General features: G+C 57.6%; 2 protein-coding genes across 9 annotated transcripts in view; one reads left to right on the plus strand and one right to left on the minus strand.

The window, feature by feature from the left end:
- Positions 1–302: 302 nt before the first annotated feature.
- On the plus strand, positions 303–899 carry MRPL43 (mitochondrial ribosomal protein L43; the record flags this gene model as incomplete). The annotated part of the gene is made up of 2 exons (XM_018068928.2): positions 303–480; positions 667–899. Coding segments are annotated over 2 exons (393 nt in total), but the record flags the coding sequence as incomplete, so codon positions are not given.
- Positions 900–954: 55 nt separating this feature from the next.
- The window catches only part of SEMA4G (semaphorin 4G), a 29776-nt gene continuing 6000 nt past the window's right edge, over positions 955–24730 (minus strand). The window contains exons 1-18 of one of the 8 annotated variants that reach the window (XM_029958588.1): positions 12539–12978; positions 9454–9694; positions 8144–8292; positions 7528–7590; positions 7351–7449; positions 6069–6162; positions 5734–5847; positions 5375–5541; positions 5056–5225; positions 4743–4887; positions 4443–4665; positions 4241–4356; positions 3792–3943; positions 3516–3577; positions 2153–3421; positions 1825–1943; positions 1293–1742; positions 955–1155 (exon numbers count right to left, since the gene is read on the minus strand). In XM_029958588.1, coding sequence (XP_029814448.1) covers positions 2574–3421; positions 3516–3577; positions 3792–3943; positions 4241–4356; positions 4443–4665; positions 4743–4887; positions 5056–5225; positions 5375–5541; positions 5734–5847; positions 6069–6162; positions 7351–7449; positions 7528–7590; positions 8144–8292; positions 9454–9580 — 2529 coding nt within the window. In that variant the 5' untranslated portion in view covers positions 9581–9694; positions 12539–12978 and the 3' untranslated portion in view covers positions 955–1155; positions 1293–1742; positions 1825–1943; positions 2153–2573. Of the gene's footprint in view, positions 1743–1824; positions 1944–2152; positions 3422–3515; positions 3578–3791; positions 3944–4240; positions 4357–4442; positions 4666–4742; positions 4888–5055; positions 5226–5374; positions 5542–5733; positions 5848–6068; positions 6163–7350; positions 7450–7527; positions 7591–8001; positions 8043–8143; positions 8349–9453; positions 9718–12538; positions 12979–24730 lie in introns of those variants that run through there. The other 7 variants (XM_029958585.1, XM_029958586.1, XM_029958589.1 and 4 more) reach the window with 7 other exon arrangements.

Genomic DNA, 24730 nt, shown 5'->3' on the forward strand with positions numbered 1-24730 from the left:
CGCCGGAGGCGCCCGTCCGCCTTCCTGGGTTGGGAGTGGGGAGCCGGGCAGCCCCTTAACTGGGGGAGGGGGGTCTTCCCCCTGCCCTGTCAGCGTGGGGAGGGGACGGGGCTGCAGCTCCATGGCCACAGTGGAGCGGCGGAGTGGGACGCCGAACCTCCTGCGAGACGGGACTGGGGCTGGAAGGCGGCACCGGTGACCCCTGAGCTCCGCCCTGGCACAGGGGGCATCACCCCAACCTCTGCATTGTGACCCCTCCCGTGGGCAGGGCATGGGAGGGGTGGCCCCACCTGTGACCTTCGCCCTGGGGTGGGGGCTACAACCCTCCCGCATCTCTGGCCTGGCTGGGGTTCACGGTCCCCCTGTTCCCTAGGCAATTCGTAGAGGAGGCAGCACAGGACTTTGCTCGGCAGCACCCCGATGTTGTTCTCTACGTGAGCCCCGGCTCGGGCACGGCCCCGCTGGTGCGGGCTGAGTACTGTGAGTGCTTGGGGACACGGGGAGAGAATGGGGATGGGGCTGTCCCTGCCGGGCCCTGGCTCTGCGCAACCTCTGCCTGGCGCAGGCGGTGCTGAGGCAGCTGCTGTGGGATGGGGGATCAGCAGCTGCCCCCCGGAGGCCTGTGGAGTGGGGGGATCCTGGCCTGACCCCCTCGCTCTGCTGCAGTGAACGGGACAGTGCGGGAGGAGCTCATCGCCAGCAAGACAAGTGAGGAGATCGTGCAGCTGGTCACGAAGCTGGCCAACCAGTCTGGCCTGGACATCATCCGCATCCGCAAGCCCTTCCACACCGACAATCCCAGTGTCCAGGGCCAGTGGCACCCCCTCACCAACAAACCCTCCATCCTCACTGTCCAGGGCCCACGCCTGCAGCCCCAATAAAGCCTCTTCTACCTGCAACCCCATGCGTCTGCATCCATCTCTCTTGCCTGCAGAGAGACACCGTCACACCATGTCCAGACAGAGCCATGTTTATTGCCAAGGGGACGTGGAGCTGTGCACGAGGGGTGTCAGACACAGGGTGATACCCCTCCTTGGAAGGTGGGGGTGGTCCTTGCTGGTGGCTCATGTCCCCTTCTTGCAGCAAAAACAGTGAGGGCAGGATGGGAGAAGCCAGGTGTACAATTCTTGCCTTTTCCCACTAAGCATCGCTCTCCTGAAATAGGAGGCCTAGGCTGTAGCCCATGAGGGACCCCAGGGGCTGCCACCCCCCTCTTGTCTCCCCTGTAGGGCTGAGCTGGCAATGTCCTGATCATAGAGGTGCCAGCAAGGAACACACGGGAGGACACACACCCCAGCAAGTCTGTCCTTCCACAGCTTCTCCTGTGTCACCATATGAAATGTTTTTGTCACCAGTCTCTCAGGTTCCCCCAGGAGGTGGCAGGAGCAGAAATAGCTGGGGGAATTTAGGGACCATGGCTGCTCCTGGAAAGTGCCATGAAGAGGAGGATGCTCCAGAGGGAGGCAGACCGGCAGCCCCTTGTCCAGGGCTCTTCTTCCTCACTGTATGAGGACATTTCCCCACCCAGGGATTGTCTCACAGGTGACAGGGCTGTGCTTGAACCCCAGTTCTCCAACGGCACCACACAGGAGGGCAGAAACACGTGCTTGGGGCCACAGGGGCACTGCGGACATCAAGGGGATGTGGATGCTGCGCTGGTCCCTTGTCATGCTGTAGGGTGCTGTGGTGGCTGCCAGTCCTGCTGCTAGTGCATCTTGCTGCCTGCAGCTGCATCCGGCGCCCTGGGGAGAGGGGGCAGAGCCCTGTCAGGATCAGAGGGCCTGGGGATGCCACCTCCCCAGGTCATCCAGCCAGATATTTCACCTGTGGCCTCTTTGCAGGGGGCACACACCCCTTCACCAGCTGCTCCAATGCATTCGGGTAGTGAGCTCCTCGACATGTTTCTGTTCCTTGCCAAACCATCCTCTCCCAGAGAGGAAACCCTGGGGAGCAGACGTGGGAGAGCGGGCAGAGGCTGGCACCCACTGAGGCCAGCCCCCACAATGTGAGATGTGTCCACTGCCCCTCTCCTGCCTGAGAGCGAGCAGCAGGAGAAACCCGCCAGCTCCATGCCGGAAAGGGATCCTGCACCCTGCAAGAGGCACAGGCACAGTGCGTCAGCCCCCAGCCCCCCTCCCTGTTCCTCACCCACCTCTCAGCAGCTGTCCAGCTCCCATGTGCCGAGGGACACCCAGCAGGGCCAGCCAAGTCCACACGTCCATGACAGTGTCTCTGTCACGCCTGGATGAAGAGACAGAAACTCGCCCTCCCTCCCGGTGTCCACTTTCAGCCAGGTGCCAGCTCCTATCTCCAGTTTGTGGCCACCATCAGTGGGTTTTTATACATAAATAGAGCTTCTAAATTTAAATAGATGCTTCTTTCTTTTTTTTTTTTTCTGTACAGCAAGTCTCAAAAGTGAGTAAAAGCCAAAGGAACGGCTGAGCCCGGGCCCGGCCCGGCTCTGCCATCCAGGAGGTAGTTTCGCCTGAGTCTTGTAACACTGCTGGCAAAGGGGTGGGAGAAGGGGCTGAAGGGGAGGAGGGTCCCGCTGGCAGAACCCCCCTCCCCAGCCCCTACACGGAGCTCTCGTCCAGCTTCTCCACCAGCTGTGTGTGTTTCCGCTTCTCCAGAATCTTGCTGAGCTCCTCAGTGAAAGATGCGCTGTAGAGCGGGGAGACCAGAGGCTCCTCCTGCTGCTGTAGCAGCATGTAGCTGTTGCCGTTCATCTTGCGGAGGACGTTGGGCAGAGCCCCCATGCCGTTGGTGAGCTCAGCCGGCAGCGGGGGCGGCAGCGGGGGCACAGCAGCCGGCAGCTCCTTGACGGGGGAAGTGGCAGCCGTGGGCGCCTCACCAGGGATGATCCGCAGGCAGCCATCAGGGTAGGTGAGCTCTTCCTCCTCCTCCTCCTCCTCCCGGTGGCCCTTGCGCAGGCAGTTGGCTGAGACGGTCTGCAGCTCCACGCTGGATGGCCGTGGCTCCCCCAGCACGTACTTGCCCTTGCGCTTCTCCAGGCAGGACATGTAGAGGAGAACGGTGCTGAGCACGGCGCAGAGCACCACCAAGGTGACAATGGCGGAGATGTAAGCCACCTTCATGTCGTTGGCTGCCTGGCTGGCAGCGTGGGGTGGGGTGGCAGCTGTAGGGCTGCGGGGTATCTCGGGCAGCACAGTGAGGCTGTAGGCAGCCAGCAGCGTCTGAAGACCCCGCTCCTCCCCGTAGCAGCGGTACTCGCCACTGTGCTGGGGCAGCGTGTCTGTCACCAGCAGCCCATCCACCCCCACACGCAGCCGGTCCTGCCCCATGCCCAGCACCTCACTGCCATTCAGCAGCCACACGGCTCGGGCCAGGTTGGAGCGCTGGTCGCAGGGCAGCAGCACATCGTCTCCCTGCAGCACTGTCCGGTTCTTCCATGGCAGGGAGCCTGTGGGGACACACACCGCCTCACACCTGTCCTGGCCACCCTAAGGGACACTGGACACCAGCATCCCCATGGTCCCAAGGGGTGGCAGACTCACCTCGCCCGGAGATGCTCCGGCATCCCTTGTTGCCGCTCTGAATGTCCTGCACCAGCCCTGTGCTGCAAGGCAGGGGGAGCTTCAGCCATACAGCCTCGGTGCATACAGCCCACCCTTTACAAGGTCATGGCCACCAGAAGACCTACCACCAGACACCGGCCAGACCTTTGGGGGTGGCTCTGGGGTGACTGTGCCATGGGGTGATGCACAGCAGCATAGGATGGGGCAGGTGGAAGGCTTGTGGGGACCCAGCTGGGGACAGGCACCCATCCCTACCTGTCCGTGGTGGCGGTGGCACGGCAGGCCCTGCCATCCCAGGCACAGTAGGGGTCCCGGGCGAGGATGCAGTCATAGCAGGAGGTGTACCTGGCACAGGTGGCCAGGGGCACCTGCACGATCCCACTGGCTGCCCCCACATACAGGCTTCTCTGATGGGGAAAAGACTGGCTCAGCATTGATCTGGCTATGGGGTGCCCCATGGTGCCCAGAGATGCCCCCAGCAGAGCTCTCCCTTGATGGGGATGCACGAGAGGCCCCCCAGGTCACAGTCAGTGCCAATGGGTGCAGCTGGCAAGGAGGCCAGGCTGCCCTGCTGCACTCCAGCATATATCCCAAGCTGGGCTGATCCAGGAGTCACATCCCCCCACTCCCGCAAAGAGCCCAATGGCAGCTTCACAGCACAAGCACACCCCATGTGTGATGGCCCCCTACTTCTTCTCCCTCACCTGGGCGTGAGAGATCACCAGGCTCTCCACGGGCTGCAGGTCCCTAAACACCTGCACCTCCTCCACGATGTGGATGCCAGAGCCCACCACCACAGCCTTGTGAAGCCAGCCGTCTCCTGGAGAGCAGAGCGGGGGGTTCAGAAGGGAATGTGTGGTGTGCCCCCTGTCCAGCACAGACCTGGCAAACTTACCCCACACTCACCTGTCCCCATGAAGAGCACATCGTAGGAGCGGCCATCCAGGGCCTGCACTCTGTCCACGGCCAGCCGGCTGTACGCCACGCTCTTCTTCACCAGGAGTGGCTCCCCGCCAGCCGGCTTCACCTCCTCAAACATGAGTGGGTGCAGCTTGACAAAGTCCAGGACGCTGTTGGGTAAGTCCTGCGAGGAGTTGTAGCCCTTCCTGCGGGAGTGGTCCGTGATGCACTGCTCAGGGGAGAGGGGGGTCAGAGGGGAATGTGGCTGCCCCGTGCCCCCCCTGCTCTGCACCCCCTGGCACTCACAGAGCCGGGCCGGGGCTCGGGCACTGCACCATCGTAGCGGGCCCACTTGCGAGTCGAGTCCTGGTACTCCATGTAGGGGCCCTCAAAGGCACGCTGCACTGCCGAGATGCTGTAGCGGCACACAGCCGAGGCCTCCATGGTCCTCCTGAGGGGCAGAACCTCACCTGAGTCTGGACAGACACATGACTGCTCCCAATTAATGCACCCACAGGTGTGCAGCACATGCCTGTGTGTGCCCTCAAGCATCTCTGGTTCCCTCCCCCCCGTGCTGTAGATTTGTAGCCCCAGTTGTTTCAGCTGCTGCCCCACTCACCACTGTGCTGAGAGCGTGAAGGCAGCATAGAAGACAGTGCTGGCCCAGCCACCTCCATCCAGGCTGCAGACGCTGCGCAGCACCTCGTAGTAGGGGATGTAGCAGACCAGGCGCGCCTTCATGAAGGACGTCCACTTGCGCTGAAGGATCTTCTTCCCCCCCACATCACTCTGGGAGGGTGCGGGGAGCATTTTTGCACAGGCTGGTGGGGGGGTGCATTCCCCTCTACCCATGCCTCAGTTTCCCCCCAAATGGAGGCATGCTGCCCCTGCACCAAGAGGAGCAGTGCTTGGCTCCCTCTGGCTGGGAACATGCCTACCTTGCAGACACGGGCAACTCGAGCCACTCGGGCCACATGACTCTTGTCAAAGAAGGATGTGGTCTCCTCTCCCGCCCTCTCCGTGAAGAAGTAGTAGATTTTGTCATCATCACCTACAGGGCTGTCCCTGCTCTCCCGGACCAGCACAGATGCCACGAACTCGGCATCTGGGGACACGGAACAAGAAGTGGAGATTGGGGACCAACCACAGGACAGGGAATCCCTCCCTGCCTCGATTTCCTCTCATTGCAAACCACACAGGACTCCAGGACCACTCCCCACCCCTGCTCCACACACTCCAAAGCATCCCACAGCCCATGCTGCTGGTCACAGGACTGGGGGGGACATGGACATCTCACCATTTAGCCAGTGCAGTGGGGACTCCTCTGTCTTCAGCGGTCGCTGGTGCAGGTTCCTCCGAATGTCAGGAAGGCTCCGAAACTCGTAGCGCGTGGCCGTGTACAAGCCGCCGTCTGAGCAGGGCAGGTACCCATCAGCATGGCCCTGCACCCTGGGGACAGCCCCACAGGCCACCAGCATCCCCATGCCCCAGGCAGATGAGGCAGAGGAGGAGCAAGTCCTGGCTTGGTGAGGCCACTGCACGCAGGGCCTACCTGGCTGGCACCACCTGCAGGGGTGCCAGGATTTGTTGGCATCCCACATGCCCCGCCAGCCCTGGAAGGGTGCCACTTACCCACAATGAGGCCGGTGTAGCCACGGGCAGGGTCATATGGGCACTTCTCCTTGCCTTCCTCAAAGTGGGATGGCAACATGAACCTGTTGGCATCCTTGGGGGGGAAAGGGAACCTGGTTAAACAGGAGGGGACAGACGCGCCTTACCTGCCAGCCTCATGCTCTTTGCAGAGGCTGCTAGCAGGGACAAAGCAATGCCCACCAGCTGTGCCCTTGTCCAGGCAAGACAAATGCCCCCCACATCCTCCAGCTGGTCAGAAACCACATGAACAGCCAGAGCCTCCAGCCAACAGCAGGGAGAGGGCTCTGCAGGGGAGGGGAGACCTGGCACCCCACTTAGGCATCACGTGGGCACTGGGCACGAGCCAGTCAGCGCAGCCAATGTTCCCAGGCTATGCCTGGCTGGCAGACGCTGCTCAGACAGGCTGGGCTCCCCCAGGTGCTGTCCCTGTCATGGCAGGAGTTATTTTCTTTGGGGTTTGCAGTTCAAAGCATGTCAAATAATGATGGGGCCCTTCCAGCTTGGCAGCTCCTCCACCTGATTTCCAGTACGCGCGATGGCCAAACCGGACCAGCAGCACAGCCATGGGAACAAGCATGGTCTCTCCAGGGCTCCCTGAACACGCTGGGGACATGGCCCCAGGACCCCTTCTCCCCAACCCAGGGAGGGAGGTGAACAAAGGGCAATTAAGTCTCCACTGACTCAAGGAGCTACTGAAAGGGGGTCAAAGTCCCATTGCCAGTGAACAAGGCTGCTCTTGGACACTCTGCCCTGAGTCACAGCCATGTGGGAATTCCCAGCCTGGCCCAGAAAATCCCTGGGGAGGGGCTTCTGAGTCAGCCCCACCACTGTCACCCTTCCTGGGCACGCTTATGACTGGCTATCGGCCATTCTGCAGCCCCTGCTTTGAGGAGAGACCCTGCAATAGCAGGTGCTGGGGACCAGCCAGCTCCAGGGCTGGCACAGCCCATCCTGCTGAGCCCACATGCGTCCTCCATGGCACCAATCCACCCCCAGCTCTCTCATTATGGGGTCAGAGTCCAATCTTAGTGCCAAGGTGGGGACTTTGGGCATCTGCATTGTGGTGGCCGCGTCCTCAAACCTACTCAGGCTAGCCTGGGGATCACTTGCCTCCCCCACGAGCCAGAGAGGGGCTGGGACAGGGGCAGAAAGGGAGTGGGGCTGCAGGATGAGACAGTAGGAGAGGACAGGGGGCTGCACCTCCCCAGGGTGACACCGTGGCAGGGGACAGGTGACAGCTGTGGGGCTGAGCAGTACTCACAATGGCAGCACAGAGCGGGTGGAAGGCGTAGGTCCCACAGGTGTAGAGGTGGGTGCTGTTCAGACGCTGCAGAAACCGCACGTGGTTGAAGCACTCGGTCTGTGAACGGGGAGCACAGGCATTACAAGCCAGGGAAAGCAACAGCAGCCCCTCCCAGCACCCACCAACTGGCTCTACCTTGTTGTTTTTGCCCTTCTGCTGGCAGTCCATCTGCTTCTCCGGGGAGGCTTCCCAGTGGATCTACAAGGGGAAGAGAGTTTGCTATTGTGTGATCCCCATTGCTGTGTGGTGCCCTGTCTCTGCAGGCTCCAGCCTCTATCAGAGCCATCAGAAATGATAAAATCCTTTATTTAGAGAGGGTACAGTTCCTCAGAGCACAAGATGACACTCTGCACACATCCAACCAGCCCAGGTTGAGAGTGGTCCCACCCCCCACTGGGCAGACACTCCAGAGCATCTGTAGGAGCCTGGAGGATTTTGGGGTGTCCCTCCCTGGGGGAGCAAAGGGGTGCAGTTTTCCCCCTGCCTCTTGTTCTGCTGGGGTATCCCTGAAGCAGGCAGTTCTGAGCTTGGGGATGTCCCCCACCGCTGTTCTCACACTGCCTGGCTGGGGAGAAGCACCAGGAGTCCACAGGAGATCTGGGGACAGACCTGGAGACATCCCCTTCAGGCAAGACCTGAGATGGAGAGCGGGAGGATGAGCAGGGATAGAGTGGCCATGATTCAGACAGGGATCGGGTAGCGTGGGACAGGAGAGGACAACCAGCCAGCAGCAGGCAGAGGCCGGGCTCACCGTGCGGTGGGAGCCGTCGGCCACGTCACTGGAGTTGAGGGCGAAGATGGCTCCCCTGGCGCCCACATAGAGGATGCCCCGGTCGTCCTCCAGCAGCAGGGTGCTGTAGTTGAGGGTGTGTGCGTTGAAGCGCCGGACGCCCGACAGCTCTGCAAAGGGAACAGGGGTCTGAGGGGGGACCCCGGGGCAGGCACGGCGCAAGCCACTGGGAAAAGACAAGAGGACGGAGCTGGAAGGCACCCGCTGAAGTTATCAGGTCGACAGTGCTTGGTGCCAGCAGTTACAGCAGGAGGAAAGGAAGAGAAGAGGCTTGGTAGGAGGCAAAAGGCACTAATTGGGCTCAGGCTTACTGCAGAAATTTCTCCCCACTAATTAAAGTACAGCTCACAGGTGGGAGCTGTGATATCCATGCCCAGCATGAACCTGCCATGGTGTTCAGGGAATTGCTGAAGGAAGCAAAAACATCCTGGCAGTGCCTCTGGCTCTGAACTGAGCCCAGCCAGCCCAATGGGAAAGAGAAAAAAACCTGAACCAAAACTGCCATGCAAGAGGAGGGCTTCTGCAGTGAGGCTGGACATTCCTGCCCACCAAACCAAAGAAACCACCCAATTTGAGGTGCTGAGAATTGTGAGGTGGGACTCAGCCCTGGCCACAGGGACCCCAAATAATACTTGGACCCTCCCACAGCAGGAAGAGAAAATCCCATGAGACTTGGGACTCTGGAGGCAGCTGCAAAGGTAATTACTACCCCCCACCAAAAAAGAAGGCATTGCCTGGAGAGAAAAGGGCACCCCAACTGCTAATGAAACTCTCTCCCACCACTGATTGTTGAGTTGAGCTTCACTAACGAGGTCAATGAAGTTGTGTGGATGCCCAAGGGACAATGACACTTCTGAGCTCACTGGCAACACACAGGCTGGATGTCAAAAGCCCAATGGCAATTAGAGAAAATCAGGAAGAAAGCTCCAACTATTTGGGCCATAAGAGCCCAGCCCAGGTGTGATGCCCAGCTAAGGACATCCTCCAAGGGCTGCTGGGCAGGGCCAGGGGCTGGCCAAGGCTGGCTCCCTGCATGTCCTTGTCCCCTTCTGGCTTTTGAGGAAATGACTTGAGGCACCAAGTGCTAGACAGCCATGTGGTCTCTGATTTCCAGAGCACAGGGGATCAGAGGACCCCTTGTAGCCACCACTCCATGCTGAGCCCCCCACTCCAGCAGGGTGGCAAAGATTAGATGCAGTCATGGTGCACCAAAGCCAGTGCTAGCAAGATCCCAAACCTCACTGCTGCCACCAGGACCCACACCCCCTTACCATCAAAGGTGACTGTTGTCCTGGGAGTGGCATCCAGGTCGGTGGCAGAGCGCCGTGATGGGTATCCCATCGCTGCCACCACCGCCATGACAAGAGTCGTCATGACATGTGCCGTATCTCCATTCATCTTCCTGCTCTTGTGGCAAGGGCAGCTGCCCCAGCCACTGCCAGCAGGTTGGCACAGCTGATCCTCGGGACAGGCTCTCCAGCTCCCTGGGACAGGGCTGGCCACCAAACCCTCCTGAAACACAGAACACCACGTCAGACACTCTTGCTGTCCCAGCAACTCACAAGCAAGCTGGCTTGAGAAGCAGCCAGCTGCATAGACGCATGGATGCTTGACCAGGCACGGCCTCATACCAGGGACGGCTTCGGGGAAAAACAAACCCTCATTAGCCAAAGGGGAAACAAAGGCATGGCACAAGGCATCAAGCCTGCAGCCAGCACAGGCCATGGAAGGGACCTCCTGCAGCATCCCCCTGAGGATGACCTCCCTCCCCTCTGTCACAGTGGGGGCAGTCGCTTACTGACTGCTTGGGTCAGCTGCTCAGAGACTCATTTTCCTCCAGGCTACTCCCTCCTTTGCTCCCAAACTTCTGCTCTTACAGCTCCCCCTGACAGAAGGATATGCTTTGGCACAGCCAGCTGATCCCCCATAGCATTTCACACCCAAACAGCAGGCACATTTGCCCTCCAAAAGCAAAGAATGGAGCTCAGGGCCAAGCCCCTCTGTGGGTCATTGGTACACTTGGGTACCCCAAGTCCCGCTCCCCAGAGTGGCTGCAGCAGGATGGGCAGCAGTGGGGGTCCTGGGAAGCCCAAGGTCTCCATTCCTTCCCAAAAGCCCAGCTGGCCACCTCCTGCCATGCAAGATACTTGTCCCCAGTTTTGCCCCTCCTGAAATGATGAGACTCCCGAGGACAGAAGCATGGGAAGGACGCTTCAGGCATGCAGAGACGCAAGGTGAAGAAAAAACCATACAGGAACTATTTGGCATCTCCATCAAGCCTTTTCAAGCGGAAACAGTTTTTCCCCCCAGTGTTTTTCAATGAGATTTCAGTTTCTCTTTCATCCCAAGCTCAGCATCTACTTTGGCTCTCACTTTCATGCATTTTTGATTCGTCACAAATAAGCCCCCACCTCTCCCAGCTGCACTGAGCAAAGCCACCAGTTCATCTCGCAGGCATTAAAAGACAACTGTGTATCTCTGAGATAGAGCTCCCCAGAAGCAACAAGCACCTCTGTGTTTGCTTAGGGCTTATAAATATATATATATATATATATATATATATACACATTTATATGTTTATAAAAGCCAAATACCTGGCCCTGTAGAGAAGCTGCTCAAACATGCTCAGTGCAGACGATTTCCCTGAAGCAAATACTTTGCTGTGTCTCGGGTAAAGGGGAGGTAAAACTAATGTGAAACCAAAGTGAAAAGAGCTTTGGGGCCAAAAAGGAGAAGCAAAGGGCTGCATGTGGATTCAGTCATAGTTCTGCAGCTTGCATCAAAGTGGGTTCAGACCCAGACCTCACACCTGCACTGGCCACTGCTCCAGAGCATTTCAGGAATAGGGCAGACAGGAAATGTGTCCCCCTGCTCCCTGCTACCTCCCTGCCCCCCAGGAACCAGACAAGCACAGAGTACCCAAAGAGCACCCCACCCTGGGTGCAGGCAGGGTGCTGCCTGTGGGACTGAGCTCCATGGAGAGCAGATCCCAGAGCATCCTCCCTCTAAGTAACTCCTGTTTCTGGGACAAGCCCTGTCCAGACCGAGGGTCTGCCCATGAACAATGGGCCTGGACAATGGCAAGGACAATGCAAGGCAGGTGAGTGCAGATGGAGGTCAACGAGAAAGCAGTTGCTTTGGTGATATCATGTCTAGCATGAGCCAAACCCACCAGGCTTTGTGGGCAAAACAAGTGGTGGGGTCACACCTGAAGCACTAAAGCCACTGGCCAGCCCTATGCTGACACCTCTCCATTCCACCAGAGGACCACTCTGGCAGCTGCAGGGACCCTTCCTCAGGACTCCACACAGGGACAGGAGCCTGGAATCACGCATAAGCCACAACAGCTGCTGGACCTGGGATGGGAAGGTAGAGGGGAGTATGAAACTTTTTATGACATGGCAAACAATGATCTCTAATAAACAAGTAACAACCCTACATGCTGCCAGGCGTCCTCACCCTATCTGCCCTGGACAAACAATCCCTGAACTTTGCCTGCTGCTTGGCTCCTGATGCGGTGGGGATTGGAGCTGGGAGCAGGGCTGGGCAGGGAGGCAGGGATGGTGCTTATCGCAGGGCAAGCACTGTGCTGTGAGCCAGCCCCGGCTAACATTTAACCATTGAGAGCACCAAGCCAGCACAGGGGGAGGAAAACAAAAATAATAAATTAAGCTGGGGGTCTGTGCAGGATTCCTAGCCAGGCAGGGGGCAGCAGCCTCCCATGCTGCCAGGGCTGGATCCTCTGCTTTTTCAGAGAAGCAGCTACACCCATTTCCAAAGACTCCTTTGCCCGAGATCAGATGTAACTTTGTCCTAAAGAACATTTAATCAGTTACGTTGTAAGAGCTAGTTAATATTTTACTCAAAGGGAAGGGCTGTTCCAAGCTTCCCTATTTTTTTTATTTTCAAGTTTTTATTTTTCATACCTAGAGTGGGGGAGAAAGAGGAAGAAGGAACTGAAACCATCCTTGGCTCCCCTCAGGTCATCACCCCGGGCTGCACCCACACCAAACACCCCCAAACGCATCATTTCCCTCTTGTCAGGATGCAAGTTCTAAGCTCAGGGTGAAGCCAAGGGCCCAGGCAGGAAGCAAAGGAGGTCATGGTCCATGGGACACACTGGTAGGGCTGGGGGCAGCTGAGTTGCTCAAGTACAGCACTTCAATGGGAAATCAAGAAAAGCTGGAAATGGAAAAGCCACAGAGTTTTTTCTAGTGGAGAGAAACAAAAAGCAGAGAGGGAGAGGCTGAAAAGCAGCAGCAGCTCAAACGAAACCAGGGGTTTCAGAGAAAAACTGCCCAGAAAAGCCCAGCCCCCCCACCCAGGAGTGAGCTCCCAAGCCCCTTGGTTCCTCACCTACTTCCCAGAACAGCGGGGGCCGACATAGGACCTCAAATCCGACCTCAGCTCTCACCCTGGCTGGCGACACTGAAGGAGGATGGTGGAAGCAGGACACAGCCTGGGCTGAAGCCTGGAACCAGCCACTCTAGTCGCAGCGTGTAACATCCACGGAGGCAAAAGCTCACCCTCCTACGGCTGGCTATCGGTACTTCTACAGGATTCAGCCGCAGCTCCCAGCATGGAGCCAGACCCAGGCACCATCTCTCACCAGTGGGGTGGGTTTGCTGGTCCCTTGGGAACACCAGGAAAGCAGCGGGGCGGCGGAGGCGTGCCGGCGTGGGCGAGCGCGCAGGGGAGCGAGCGAGCCCCGGTCAGGTCTGACTGGGTTTACTGGGTCACGACGGAAGCTGTGTGAGCATGACTGTGCCGGCATCAGCCTCCCACCGGCAGCCAGCCGGCACAGCACACCCAAACGGGCTGGCCCAGCCGGCACCTCCTTAAAAACCCCATGACCAGTGTCTCCGGAGGAGTAAAAAGCTTTTGATGAGTGAAGTTCACGGTGGCAGGTCTCGCCAACCTGGATCTGACCAAAGAAACTGGCCAAGGAAACCAGCCAAAGCTGCCACACGCCTCGACAGCAACTGCTTCAGGAGCTTTCTGCAGCACATGGTGGCCCCTTCCCACTGCCCCGTGGCCCCCAAAGTCAAAAGGCAGCAAAACCTAGGAGCAAAAGCAGTCTGCAAGCTGAAGTGCAGTCTGCAAGTTGCACTGTCTGTGGGGTTGGCAAACATGGAGAAACCTCAGACGGGGTCTTATGGACCCCCATGGCTGTTTCCTTGGCAGAACAGCTAAAAATTATGTCAGCTTTTTAATTTCAAAGGAAGTCAGGAGAAAGAGTGGAAATGTTGGGTGGGAGCAGCATTTCTCTGGCTTACCCTCAGCATCCATTCTGGATGGCAGGACACAGATTTGCAGAGTGAGATCGGTCTTTCCCATCCCACCGCTCCCTAAACAGCTCGTGGTTGCTCCACAAAGATCCAGTAAAGCCCAAGTAAGCTCCCAGAATGGCTGCTGAACATTTCTCCCCTCTCATGAGCTGCTCCTCTTAGCATCACAGACCACCACAAGCAAGCACTGCTGGCTTCCCAGTGGGAGCCAGACATTTCCAGTAGGTCTCCTACAGGTTATGGGGTTGCAAACCAGCCTTAACAAAATACCCATCAGGGACTGCACCAGAAGATACCACTTACACTTGGATTTTTCATGGCAGCCCAGCCCAGTCACTCCAAACCCCATGTAGCTGACTCAACTTTACTCACTGGGGCCAACCATGGCACGTGCCCCCGCAGCCCCCTCGGCTCCCCCACCACTCACTCCCCCTGCCACATTCCCACTGGCCCTGCACTGTTTTACCTCCCCCCAGGGACCTGCACGAATTGCCCTCAGGTTCAGCCAAAACAGCCCAACTCGTTCCGGGTGCGGGTGGGGGGAAAGGCACCAGCCCCAGGGGATGAGATGGGGAGAGCTCCCAGGCGTGGGAACAGCCATTGAGCTATGGGAAAGGAGCCATCGGGGATGGGAGACAAGCCTGGCACCGGCCTGGCTGCAAGCGCAGTGCGTTTTGGGCCCCTCTTTCCCGGAGGCGGCAGACCTTGGGTGGGAAATCCTGCGAGATGCAGGAAGAGGAGACGGGATGGAGGTTGCCAGGCAACTTTAATTCAGCCCTTGACGAACTTCCAGCACTTTGCTTCTGCTGCAGAGCCCAACCAGTAAATGATAAAACATCAGATCCACCTCGAGCCAGTGGTGTCCATCTGTCCATCCATCTATTCAAGGCTCATGGCCTTGTGCCTGGGTTGCCCTGCAAGGACATTGGTCCCCCCGGCAGCATTCCCGAAGCCTGAGATGAACCACTGTTCCCGGCACAGATTTGCAGGGGCAGGATTTGACCCGTGGGACTGGACTGGCGCTGCTGCACAGATATTTCTCAACCAGCCAGGATTTTTGTCAACAACAGCGAGAAAAAAATGTGAACTTACTGAAAGCCCTCCAGGAAGAGGGAATCCATGCTGGGTCGGGGAGGGAAGGAGCACAGTGACCTCCTGGGAGCCCCTCACTGGGTTTATTTTAGTTGCTTTCTTTAAACAAAACCATGCTTGACCCTGAGGTGCTTCAGCAGACACACACTAGAGCTTCCGCTATTTAGGAAGCATATATATCTCTCCTTTACCCAAATTTGGGATTTGGGCACAGAGGAAGGGAAGAAGAGCTGCAACATCAGCTCTTCTCACGGAGCATCCTGCCGTGCTCCCTGCGCGAAGCCCCCACGCACAGCACAGCCATCATGGAGCCAGGGAGGCGGGTGGTGCGCTCCAGGCCATGGGAACGGGCTCCGAATTTCCACAGCACAGCCCCCATCTGCCATCAGCAGAGCCCAGCACATCCGGCAGAGGAGAGCACCCAGCTCTGATCCCAGCAACGTCACTGCAGGGAGGAGACACATGAAGGAGAAAAGTGATGGATGGGAGAGCGAGCAGGGACAGTCAGGGATGTGGGCCAGCTTAAGGGGCACCAGTGCCGGTGGGAGCCAGACATCTAAACAACCCTGAAAAGACAAACTGATCCCTCTGCAATAAAAACAACAACAGCCCAATTTCCGACAAATTCACCCTCCTGGCCCCTAGCACCACATCCCCCTGCAGCATTCCTCTGGGGAATGCTGCCCACCCAACGAGGCGCAGGGACCAGTGATTGTGTCTCCTCTGCATGGCTGCAGGGATCAGGGTGTGTTAGCTTCTCCCAGGCTCCCTGTTTTCACTAATCTCACAAGAACTTGTTCCTCTCCTCCATCAGGTCGAGTCTGATGTGGAGCAGGAGGTTCAAAGAGGCTGCCAGGCAGCAACAGAGCTCACAGCCAAGTCTCCATGACAGTTCTCCAGCCATTCCCATCCAAACCCATCCCAAAAAATCCAACTGAGAAAATAAAGAAAGCTACTCCAGCCTGTGCCATGGGCAGGCATCACCTGCCTAAAGCTGTCCCTGCCAGGCACGGGGACGGCTTCACTTCAGCTGCTCCTGACATGCCACAAGCAGATGGCAAGAGCACAGTGCCCAGGATGGCAGAACAGAGCACTCCTCCACTGCCCACCCTAATGGAAAACCCACCAACACCAGCTGTTAGTTGAAACAGTTCCTTGACTAGCTCCAGAACCATTGCTCAGAGCTGGCCTCGGAGGGAAGGGTAGGAGAGGAGGCTGAAGGCCAAACCCTTGCAGCTCAGCGGTGGGACCAAGAGTACTAAAGGATGCCACAGCCAGATTAGATACAGAACCCCCCGACAGAGCAGCAAATCTCCCCTCACTCGAGCAATTCCCCATATGCTGGAGGTCATTTGGTTCTTGCAAGACAGCAAGGAGGACACAGTCCCCACAGCTTTTCCCTCCTTTAAAGCCCATATCCCCCCTGTGGAAACCCCACAGCAGAGCCCTGGGGTGACCCCTGGGAACACCTGAGAGCCCAGTAGGGAGTCGTGCAGGAAAGGGGAAGTGTAACCAGATGCTGCCGAGGCTCAGTGGCCTGGCTCTGACTTCATCTACCACCAGCACACCTCCACACCAGGCCATGGGGGAGGCAGAATGTAGCTAGCAAGCCCTGGTATGTGGGGTGCACATCCCTGGGGGTCCCACCTCCTCCACTGTGAGGAAGAGGCAGGCTCAATGCTAACAACATCACCCCAAATCCCAACATCTTCTATCCTTTCCTGCCTGATTTGCAGCATGACCGCTTGCCAGCAGCCTGGACAGACAGACAGACAGCCCTCCACATCACAGCAAATTCTCCCAGCGAGGGGGCGTCTGCATCCAAGTGGCTCAGTGCTGTATGCAATCTGCAATTCAGCCTTCAAAGGCTTTGTGGCTGAAGCACATTGTCTCCTCGGCAGAAGCAGCAAAATAATTGTAGAATTAAATTCCCAGGAACAATTAGAAAGAAAATGAGAGAAAAATCCCAACCTTAAATGTAAAAGGACAACTCAAAGCCAGCAGATTTCAGGGCTTTTTGAGGCATCTGAATCCATTTGCTCGTCCCTATGGCTGCACTGTGTTTCATTTCACTGGGCTCGTACAATGCAAGACACGGAATTAACTCGGGTGTTTGTTTAGAGCCGGTTTGTCTTCCAGTTTTTTTTTCCAAAGCCAGGTTTGAGTTTCAAAGACACTTCTTGGCAATGCCTGGGGTTCCCACCGCTGGTGTGGTGCGGGGCTTTCCCAAGGGGAAACAGAGGCTCAGAAATCATACACAACCTAGGTTCCCCTTGGAAGCGGGGGCAAGAGGTGGAGCACAACCCAGCTTGTCTGGCGTGAAAGTGGGGCTTTCTGCTGCAAGTTTGTCCCTCTGCCTTTTATTTATTCCAAAGATAAACTGTTTTCTTTTCCAACATCCAGCAAAACCAGATGATGGGAGCAGTTTTAGGGCTTCCAGCTTCATCAACCTCTTCTTGTTTCTTTCACTTTTCCTCCAACAAAGCTTCAATATGGGGTCAAACCCAATTTTGATATTCAAGTTTGCATTCAAAACTGCACAGCACAAAGCAGTAGTATCTGGCCTTTCCCACAGTCGTTTGCATACCACCAGCTTTGCTGCCCCAAAACCAAATCCCCACATTATTTACATGGGCTGGGCTTTGCAACAGGCAAAAAAGAGCCTTCCATCAGGTAACGGAGGAGGGATTGTACCTTGAGGGAGCTTTTAAGCAACAAGAAAAGCAGAACCCAGAGCACACCCTGAATCGACAAGCTGCATCTCAGCCCCCGCACCAGTCGGTAACATGGTACCTGAAATCCTCATCCTCCTTCATCTCCAAACAGCAGAGCTCGGGCCCTGGGAAGAAGGAGGGGTGGATTTGGTGATGACCTTGTTATTGCAAAGCCCTCATGCTTGTAAATCACCAGGAGCTGGTGGCACAGCCAGGCAGGGAGGGATGACGGCAGCAGCATTTCCTCCTGAAGCACCAACCCAGCAGGGAGCTCTCACCTTTGAACAGGAACAGGCGCCGCACCACTGCCGGGGGCGGGGGGGGGGGGGGAAGGGGGCTTTCGCAGCAGGGATACATAAAAGCTCCCTGAGGGCATCATCCCACCCCTCCAAGAGGCAAGCAGGTCCCCCGGGACAGGCTCCCCCCGCCACAAAACCACCCATCACATGAGCCGCTTCCCAACAGGTCTCGTCAAGATGCCAAGCAGAGCTGGCGGGCAAGCACAGGGAGGGAAATTCCCCACATGCGGTCAGGCGAGGCTGGCACCACGTCTCCAATGCACCCACTGCTGCCCTCCTGCACAGGTTGCTGGAGGAGCCCCCCTTGCCAGCCCTGCTGAGCACACCTGGATGCTTTTTTCCAGCACATGACCTGCCAGATTTGCTGAATAAACCTCCCAGCTCCGGCAAACCCTCAGCATTCCTGGTGGGTAAAGTGGTGAAAGGTTCAAATGGATGTTGGAAAAGGCAGGGGGGGAGAACAAAACTACAACACAAAGCCTCATCTGCAGGAACCGAAAGGGTGTTGGGGTTTGGGGTTTTTTGTTCCCCTCAGGTTGCAACACAAAAACAAAGACATGATAGGGATCTTTCCTGCTGGGGGCAGCTCCCTGCCCCTCATCCCTCTGGGCAGAACAAGCCTGGCCAAACCGAGGTGAGGGAGAGACCTGTCCTGCGGGGCAGCACCCCTGCAGCCGTGATGGTCATCCTGCCCCAGGTTTGGGGCTCAGGTTGGGGGGCCCCAGCCTGTGCCCGCTGCAGGGGGAGGCAAAGCAGCCAGAGCCCACAGTGGCAGGACAACTAGCACCAAAAACACCACTGTTGTTATTAATAATTTCCCTCCATCTGAGTGAATCTGCACTCCTCATCCATTTTGGGAAGCCTCTTTGTCTTTGGAGACCATTTTTCTTGGCACCTGAAGAGCCTTATCATGGTTCCCCCTCCCACTTCATGCTCTCGGTTATAAAGGCCAGGGGCAAGTCACCAGCCCACGTGGGTATGGATGGAAAGGGAAACAAGAGCCCCAAATCCCAGAGCTGCCTGGCTGCACAGCGGGTACCTTCTACCCTCGGACTGGCACAGAGATGCAGCTCAACCCCAATGCAGAGAAGCCCCCAGCATAAGCTGGTCTGCTTCACCCAGGGGCATCTGCAGCCCCCACAGCAGTGCAACCCAAGGAGATGAATCCCAAAGAGTCAAGGCTCAGACAAGCCACATTCTATGATCACCCCCTGATTCCCAAAAGGAAGCAGAGGGGGACAGGGATTGCACTGCACCACCTGCACCGGTTTTGTATCTTGTCCCAGCCATCTGAAACTCCAGCTGCCCCCAAGTAACACTCAGCCTCCCCAGCAGTCCCCTTCCCTGCAGACCCGTGATCCCCCTAGCTGGCTGGGGAAGGGAAGGGCTGTATCCAGCCCTCTCCTCCTGGAGCTGGTGCCCTGTCTGTCTGCAATTCTCATCATTGTGTTCCCTCACACCCTCAGCATGTCCCCCTGTCACTCCCACTCAGGTCCCCCAGCCCCATCTCACCCCACACCCCAAACTGTCCTCAGAGAAAACTCCCCACACTGCCACCAGATCCAGCATATCCCACCTCCCCTCCCGCTCATAACCCCCAAATCCTCACTCTGCATCAGACCTATCCTGAACCCCTCTCCATCCTGTCTCCAAGGCTCTGCTCTCTTGTTTTCCCCAAGGCATAAACTTCAACCTCTGCAGGTCAGAACCCTGCTCCTCCTTCTCCAGACCCTACCTGTGCATGCAGCACTCACACCCAGCACCCTACACCCTGCCTGTGGACTCAGCATCCGGATCCACTACCCCAGATTCTGCCTGTGGACTCAGAACCCAGACCCAGCACCCAAGCATGCAGACCCAGCACCCCCAATCCTGCCTGTGGAACCAGACCAAGACCCAGCACCCCAAACCCACCACCCTGAACTGAGACCTTGCCTGCAGACTCAGAACCCAGATACAGCACTGCAAACCCTGCCTGCAGACCCAGACACAGCACCTCAGGTCCTACTAAGGGACCCTGACCCAGCACCCCAAATCCAGCACCCCAGATCCTGCCTGTGGACTCAGCACCCCGACCCAGCACCCCAAATCCAGCACCCCAGATTCTGCCTGTGGACTCAGCACCCCAACCCAGCACCGGAGCACGCAGACCCAGCACCTCCAATCCTGCCTGTGGACCCGGACTGAGACCCAGCACTCCAAGTCCAACACCCCCAACCCTGCCTGTGGATTCAGCACCTGGACCCAGCACCCCTAATGCTCCTGTGGACCTGAACCAAGACTCAGCGCCCATGATCCTGCTTGTGTGCACAGCACCCGTACCCAGCACCCCAGATCCTGCCTGCAGACTCAGCACTCGGATCTAGCACCCCAAACCCTGCCTGCAGACCCAGACCAGCACCCCCGGCCTTACTAAGGGACTCAACACCCGCACCCAACACTCCAGATCTCGCCTGTGGACTCAGCAACGAGCCCCAGCCCCCTTCCCTGTGCACGCAGCACCCGCACCCAGCAGCACGATTCAGCTTTCCGGATCCTGCCGGCGGACGCGGCGCCCAAACCCAGCACTGCCGGCCTGCGGACCCGCACCCCGCACCCGCACCCGCCGGGCTGGCCCCGCTCGCGTCTCCCCGGCACTTGCCTGGTGCGGTGCGGTGGCGCAGCAGGTGCGGGCGGTGCGGGGCGTGCGGGGCAGGGTGCGATGCGGCCCGCACGGCTCGGTACGGCGGCACGACACGGCACGACAGGGCTCGGCAGGGCTCGGCTCGGCAGCGCAGCCCGGCTTGTGCGCGACCCCGCGAGCCGGACGAGCCGGCGCCGGGGCCCCGCACCGCCCTCTGCCGGCCGTGCCCGGCCCGCAGCCGCCGACGCGGGGCCGCGCCGAGGAGGAGGAGGAGGAAAAGAAGGGAAGCGGGACAGGGCTGCCCCTGCCTGCGCTGGGTGGAACCAGGTGGCAGCATGTCCCTCGGCAGACAGGGAGGGGATGCTGCCGTGCAGCCTCTGGTCAGCACCCAACACGTGGGGTGGGCTGAGGACTCACTCAGCACGGGTGGTTTGGGTGATGCAGCCCCAAAAAGGTCTGTGTGCAAGCCCTTTGCGAGACCAGGGAGGTAGAGGGCCGGTATTGTGGGCTGATGACTATGAAAAAGCGTGACCAAACAAGGATAAGCATCATCCTGCTCTGGCAACACAGCACATGCCACCAGTTCCATCACACTGCGACCCCCAGTCAGTGCCACCAGTGTCAGCACAGTGCAGCCCTCAGCTGGTGCCGCGGTGCTTGCCAAGGTTCCTTGCTCCCCAAAGCCACCCTGGCATCCTGCACCACATGCCTGACTCAGGCACCATGCCCCATCTTCTCTCTGTTCTCAGTATGCGTCTCCCCATTTACCCATGGTGGAAGCTTGTTTGGAAACACAGGCAGGTAATGGTTTCTCTGGGGGCCTGTGTGGAGCCTTTTTATCCTGGGTGGCTTCTGTAGCTCCTCCCCACAAGCAGGAGCTGCCAGGTTCAGGCCTGTGTTTGCTTACCTTTCGCAAGCTTCCAGCACCTGGCCAACCCTCCCTCCTCACCCCTCACAGCTTCAGCAGGCCTCCTGAAAGCTGTGTGTAATCAGCAGGTTGGATCTAGGGCAGTTGGAAATCAGCTGGAGCGGGAGGTGGGGAGATGCTGTACCTGTGCACGCTGGTGGCGTGGCGTGGTGCTGCCAGCCCATGGTTACAAAGCCATGTGGTGCCCAGTCCCAGCACCATCCTGGCTCAACCCCTCCACTCCACACCAACCCCTCCAAGGGGTGAGGTCTCCAGGAAGGGCCACCCTGACCCCACACCCTGCAGACCTGGAACCAGACCTACAACAGGGCTTAGAGTTGAGTAGGCTGTGCTGAAGTTGCTGAGCACTGGGAGTCTGGGAATAAGGGTCAGTCCCAGTTGTGTTCCCACCACTCCTGGACCCTTTAGCATCACTAAGGGTGGAAGGGCCAGGGTGTTCCCAGGGGGAATCTGACTCATATGCTGTTTTCAAAGCCTCTAACTGTCAGGATCCTGCCTCGTACAAATACTGTAGGTGGGAAGTAGGGTAGCAGAGGTTTGAATCCCCCCAGTCCTCAGCTGAGGAGGGACCCATCTGGGTGCTCCTGCTGACCGGTGGCTCTGTCACCCTTGCACACACTCACCAAGCAGCCACTATTCCCTCGCCCAGCACGATATGCCAAGACCTATTCGCACTCCCAGGGACCCCAGAAGAACAAAGCAGAGACACTACCAAACTCCTCAGGTACTCTCTGCCTTCCCGCCCTCACCTTCTGTATGCTCCAGAGAATAATAACCATTTCCTCCTGTCCTTGGGCAAAACTCCAGCATCTCCTCCACGCCTCACCTCGCCTCGCCTCTCTGCCCACCCTGCGGAAGTGCGATGCCCACACACTGAGAGCCAGGCAGGGATGGTGAGGCAGGGATGTTCTTGGCTAGCCTGTCTTACCCAGGGATTGGGGGGTTCAGGTGCTGCAAGGCAGCCAGTCCCTCACACCCTCTCTGAACCCCATTCCCTACCTTAGCAGAGGTGCAGCTGAAGGCTGCGGGGCCAATTATGGGGAGAACTGGTCCGTGAGTGCTGGAGAAAGGGGTGCCAGGGCTGAGACGGGGCTCCCTAAGGCTCCCCCCTTTTCCAGGGTGCTGTGTCTGTTCTGTCCTGTCCTGCAACAGCACTCCCTGCCTCCCACGTGGCTGGAAGCCGAACCCAGCACAAATTGAAGCTTCGTTAGCTGCTGGCCTGGCAGCGGGATAATTAGTGCATGAGCGCAGAGCAAGCTGAGCCTGGCGCGACCAGCAGTGTGCTTTTACAGGCCCAAGCTTGCGAAGCTTTAATTAATTAACACGAGTCATCAGCAGCTGGAAACAGATCTATTTTCAGAGCTTTGCCTGCTCTGCTGCCCCCATGAGATTAACTGAAGGAATTTAGGGCTCCTCGAGGCTGAAGGCCAGGGCCTTCCTCTTATTTGTACAGCTTTCCCAAGAGTCAGAGTGGGTTCCAGGCAGCAGAGTGGGTTCCAGACCCAGCCATCTCTCGCACCTGCATCCCTCTGCCCCACGGAGGCGATCATGCTGTCGATTGTGGAGGTCTGGCTTCTGCTTCAACCTCACCCCAGAGCCAGCAGGGGGCTGGAAGAGAAATATCCTATTGGAGCAGCCTAGAATCATAGAATCATTAAGGCTGGAAAAGACCTTCAAGATCATTGAGTCCAAACTTTGACCAAACAACACCCGGTCAACTAAAACCGTAGCACTAAGTGCCACGTCCTTTCTTGAACACTTACAGGGATGGTGCCTCCACCACTTCCCTGGGCAGCCAGTTCCAATATTTAACCACCCTTACAAAGAATAAATTGTTCCCGATGTCCAGTCTGAACCTCCCCTGGTGCAGCTTGAGGCCATTTCCTCTTGTCCTCACTGGTTGCCTGGGAGAAGAGCCTGACCCTCACCTTGCTACAACCTCCTTTCAGGTAGTTGTAAAAAGCAATAGGGTCTCCTTGGAACCTCCTTTTCTCCAGATTAAACAACACCAGGTCCCTCAGCCACTCTTCATATGACTTACCCCTGTCCTAGCCCAGACAACAGCCCAGAGCAGGGGACTCCATGGGTCATGACATGGCATCTTGGGAAACCACCCTCCCCAAAACCACACAAGATTTTATCTGTAATGCTCTCTCCCTGTTACTCCAAACAGCCTTAAGGAAAAGGAAATGTTTTTGTGCTCTGATCACCAGCCCAGAGACTGGTTACTGTTTAATTTCTTCTTAAACACCCTGTTCCACAGAGAGAGGGTCAGGCAGAGCAGGCTCTTCCCATGTCACAGCCTCATCCATGTCAGGGCCAGCTGCCCGTCAGAGCAGAGCCCCATCACTCCAACACATGGCAAAACCAGGCGGATGCCCACGCTCAGCCGGCACGTTTGAGTTCACTTGTCTCTACCACAAAACTCACAGCAGCAGGTAGAAATGACCACAGACAGCCCCTTTCACCCCTCTGATGCCCAGGGAGCCAGGGCAAAGCAATGGCAGCTCTCATGTTTCACTTGGCACCGCACCCACGTCCCAGCCAGCATCCCAAATGATGCGAGGAATTATAACAGGGCCACAACACCGTGAAATATTGATGGGATTAGCACGGATCAGCTCTCCCAGCGCACATGCTGCACTTCCCTCGAGCCTGGGAGACAGCAACCTGCGTGCACTCAGGTTGCAGCTCAGTGCCTGGGGCTGCAGCGCTGCCAGGTGCTCCCTGCCAGAGACACTTCCCAGCCACTGCCAGCATGCAGCCTTCCTGGAGGGACATGGGGACCCAGTCAGAGCACACAACAGGATTTTAGGTGCTTAATGCACAACACCACTGTGCCTCAGGCTCTGCTGGGGATGAAGCATTGTCTGGTTTGGTTGTAACTCAGCGCCCATTGTCACCCTAGACTCCAAGGGACCCCCACGCTGCCTGCAGCCCCAAAACATGCCAGCTCCCAGGCTCCAGCCCCCCTGCCCCCTCTCAAGTTTATGCTGCACAGTCAAGACCTTAGGGGATATCCCATACACAGGGGTGTCCTGGGTGACTGGCAGGAGATCCCTGCCCTCCCCATTGCTATATGTCCCCTTCCCCACTACTGGGAACCAGGCTTGGTCAGACAGAGGATTTCATTATGGATCACAGAGGTGTAAATACAAACAACTTAGCAGGATCAAATAGCAGCCAGAATTAAATTAGAAATACACTGGCAGGGGTGCACAACACAAGAGCAGTATGTCACAAAGGGCCCAGTTTGGGGGTTGCAGCACCAATGAGATGTCAGCACCTATCAAACCCATGAGGTTGACCAGGATCTCCAGCCTTTGGTAGGAAACTGCTTCCCAAGGCAGGCCTGGCTTCTGCTCAGCAGTGCCTGTAGCCTGCCTTTCCGTTGCACCAAGCCAGAAAAGTGAGATAAAGCCCCAGATCTGGGATTTGGTTTGCTGGCCTCTGTGGTCCAAGAGGCAGCAGGCATTTGACCGTTTCAAGCTGCTCTCCAGACTGGTCTAAAAGCCAGTTGGGAGTTACAATCATAGCACTCCAGCAGCTGGGGATTTATGAAACCCACAAAAGAGTTGTGAAACTCATGCTAAAGCCGTGCCAG

Source organism: Manacus vitellinus, unplaced genomic scaffold, assembly GCF_001715985.3.
Source record: "Manacus vitellinus isolate BGI_N305 unplaced genomic scaffold, ASM171598v3 scaffold_15_pilon, whole genome shotgun sequence".
Lineage (NCBI taxonomy): Eukaryota > Metazoa > Chordata > Aves > Passeriformes > Pipridae > Manacus > Manacus vitellinus.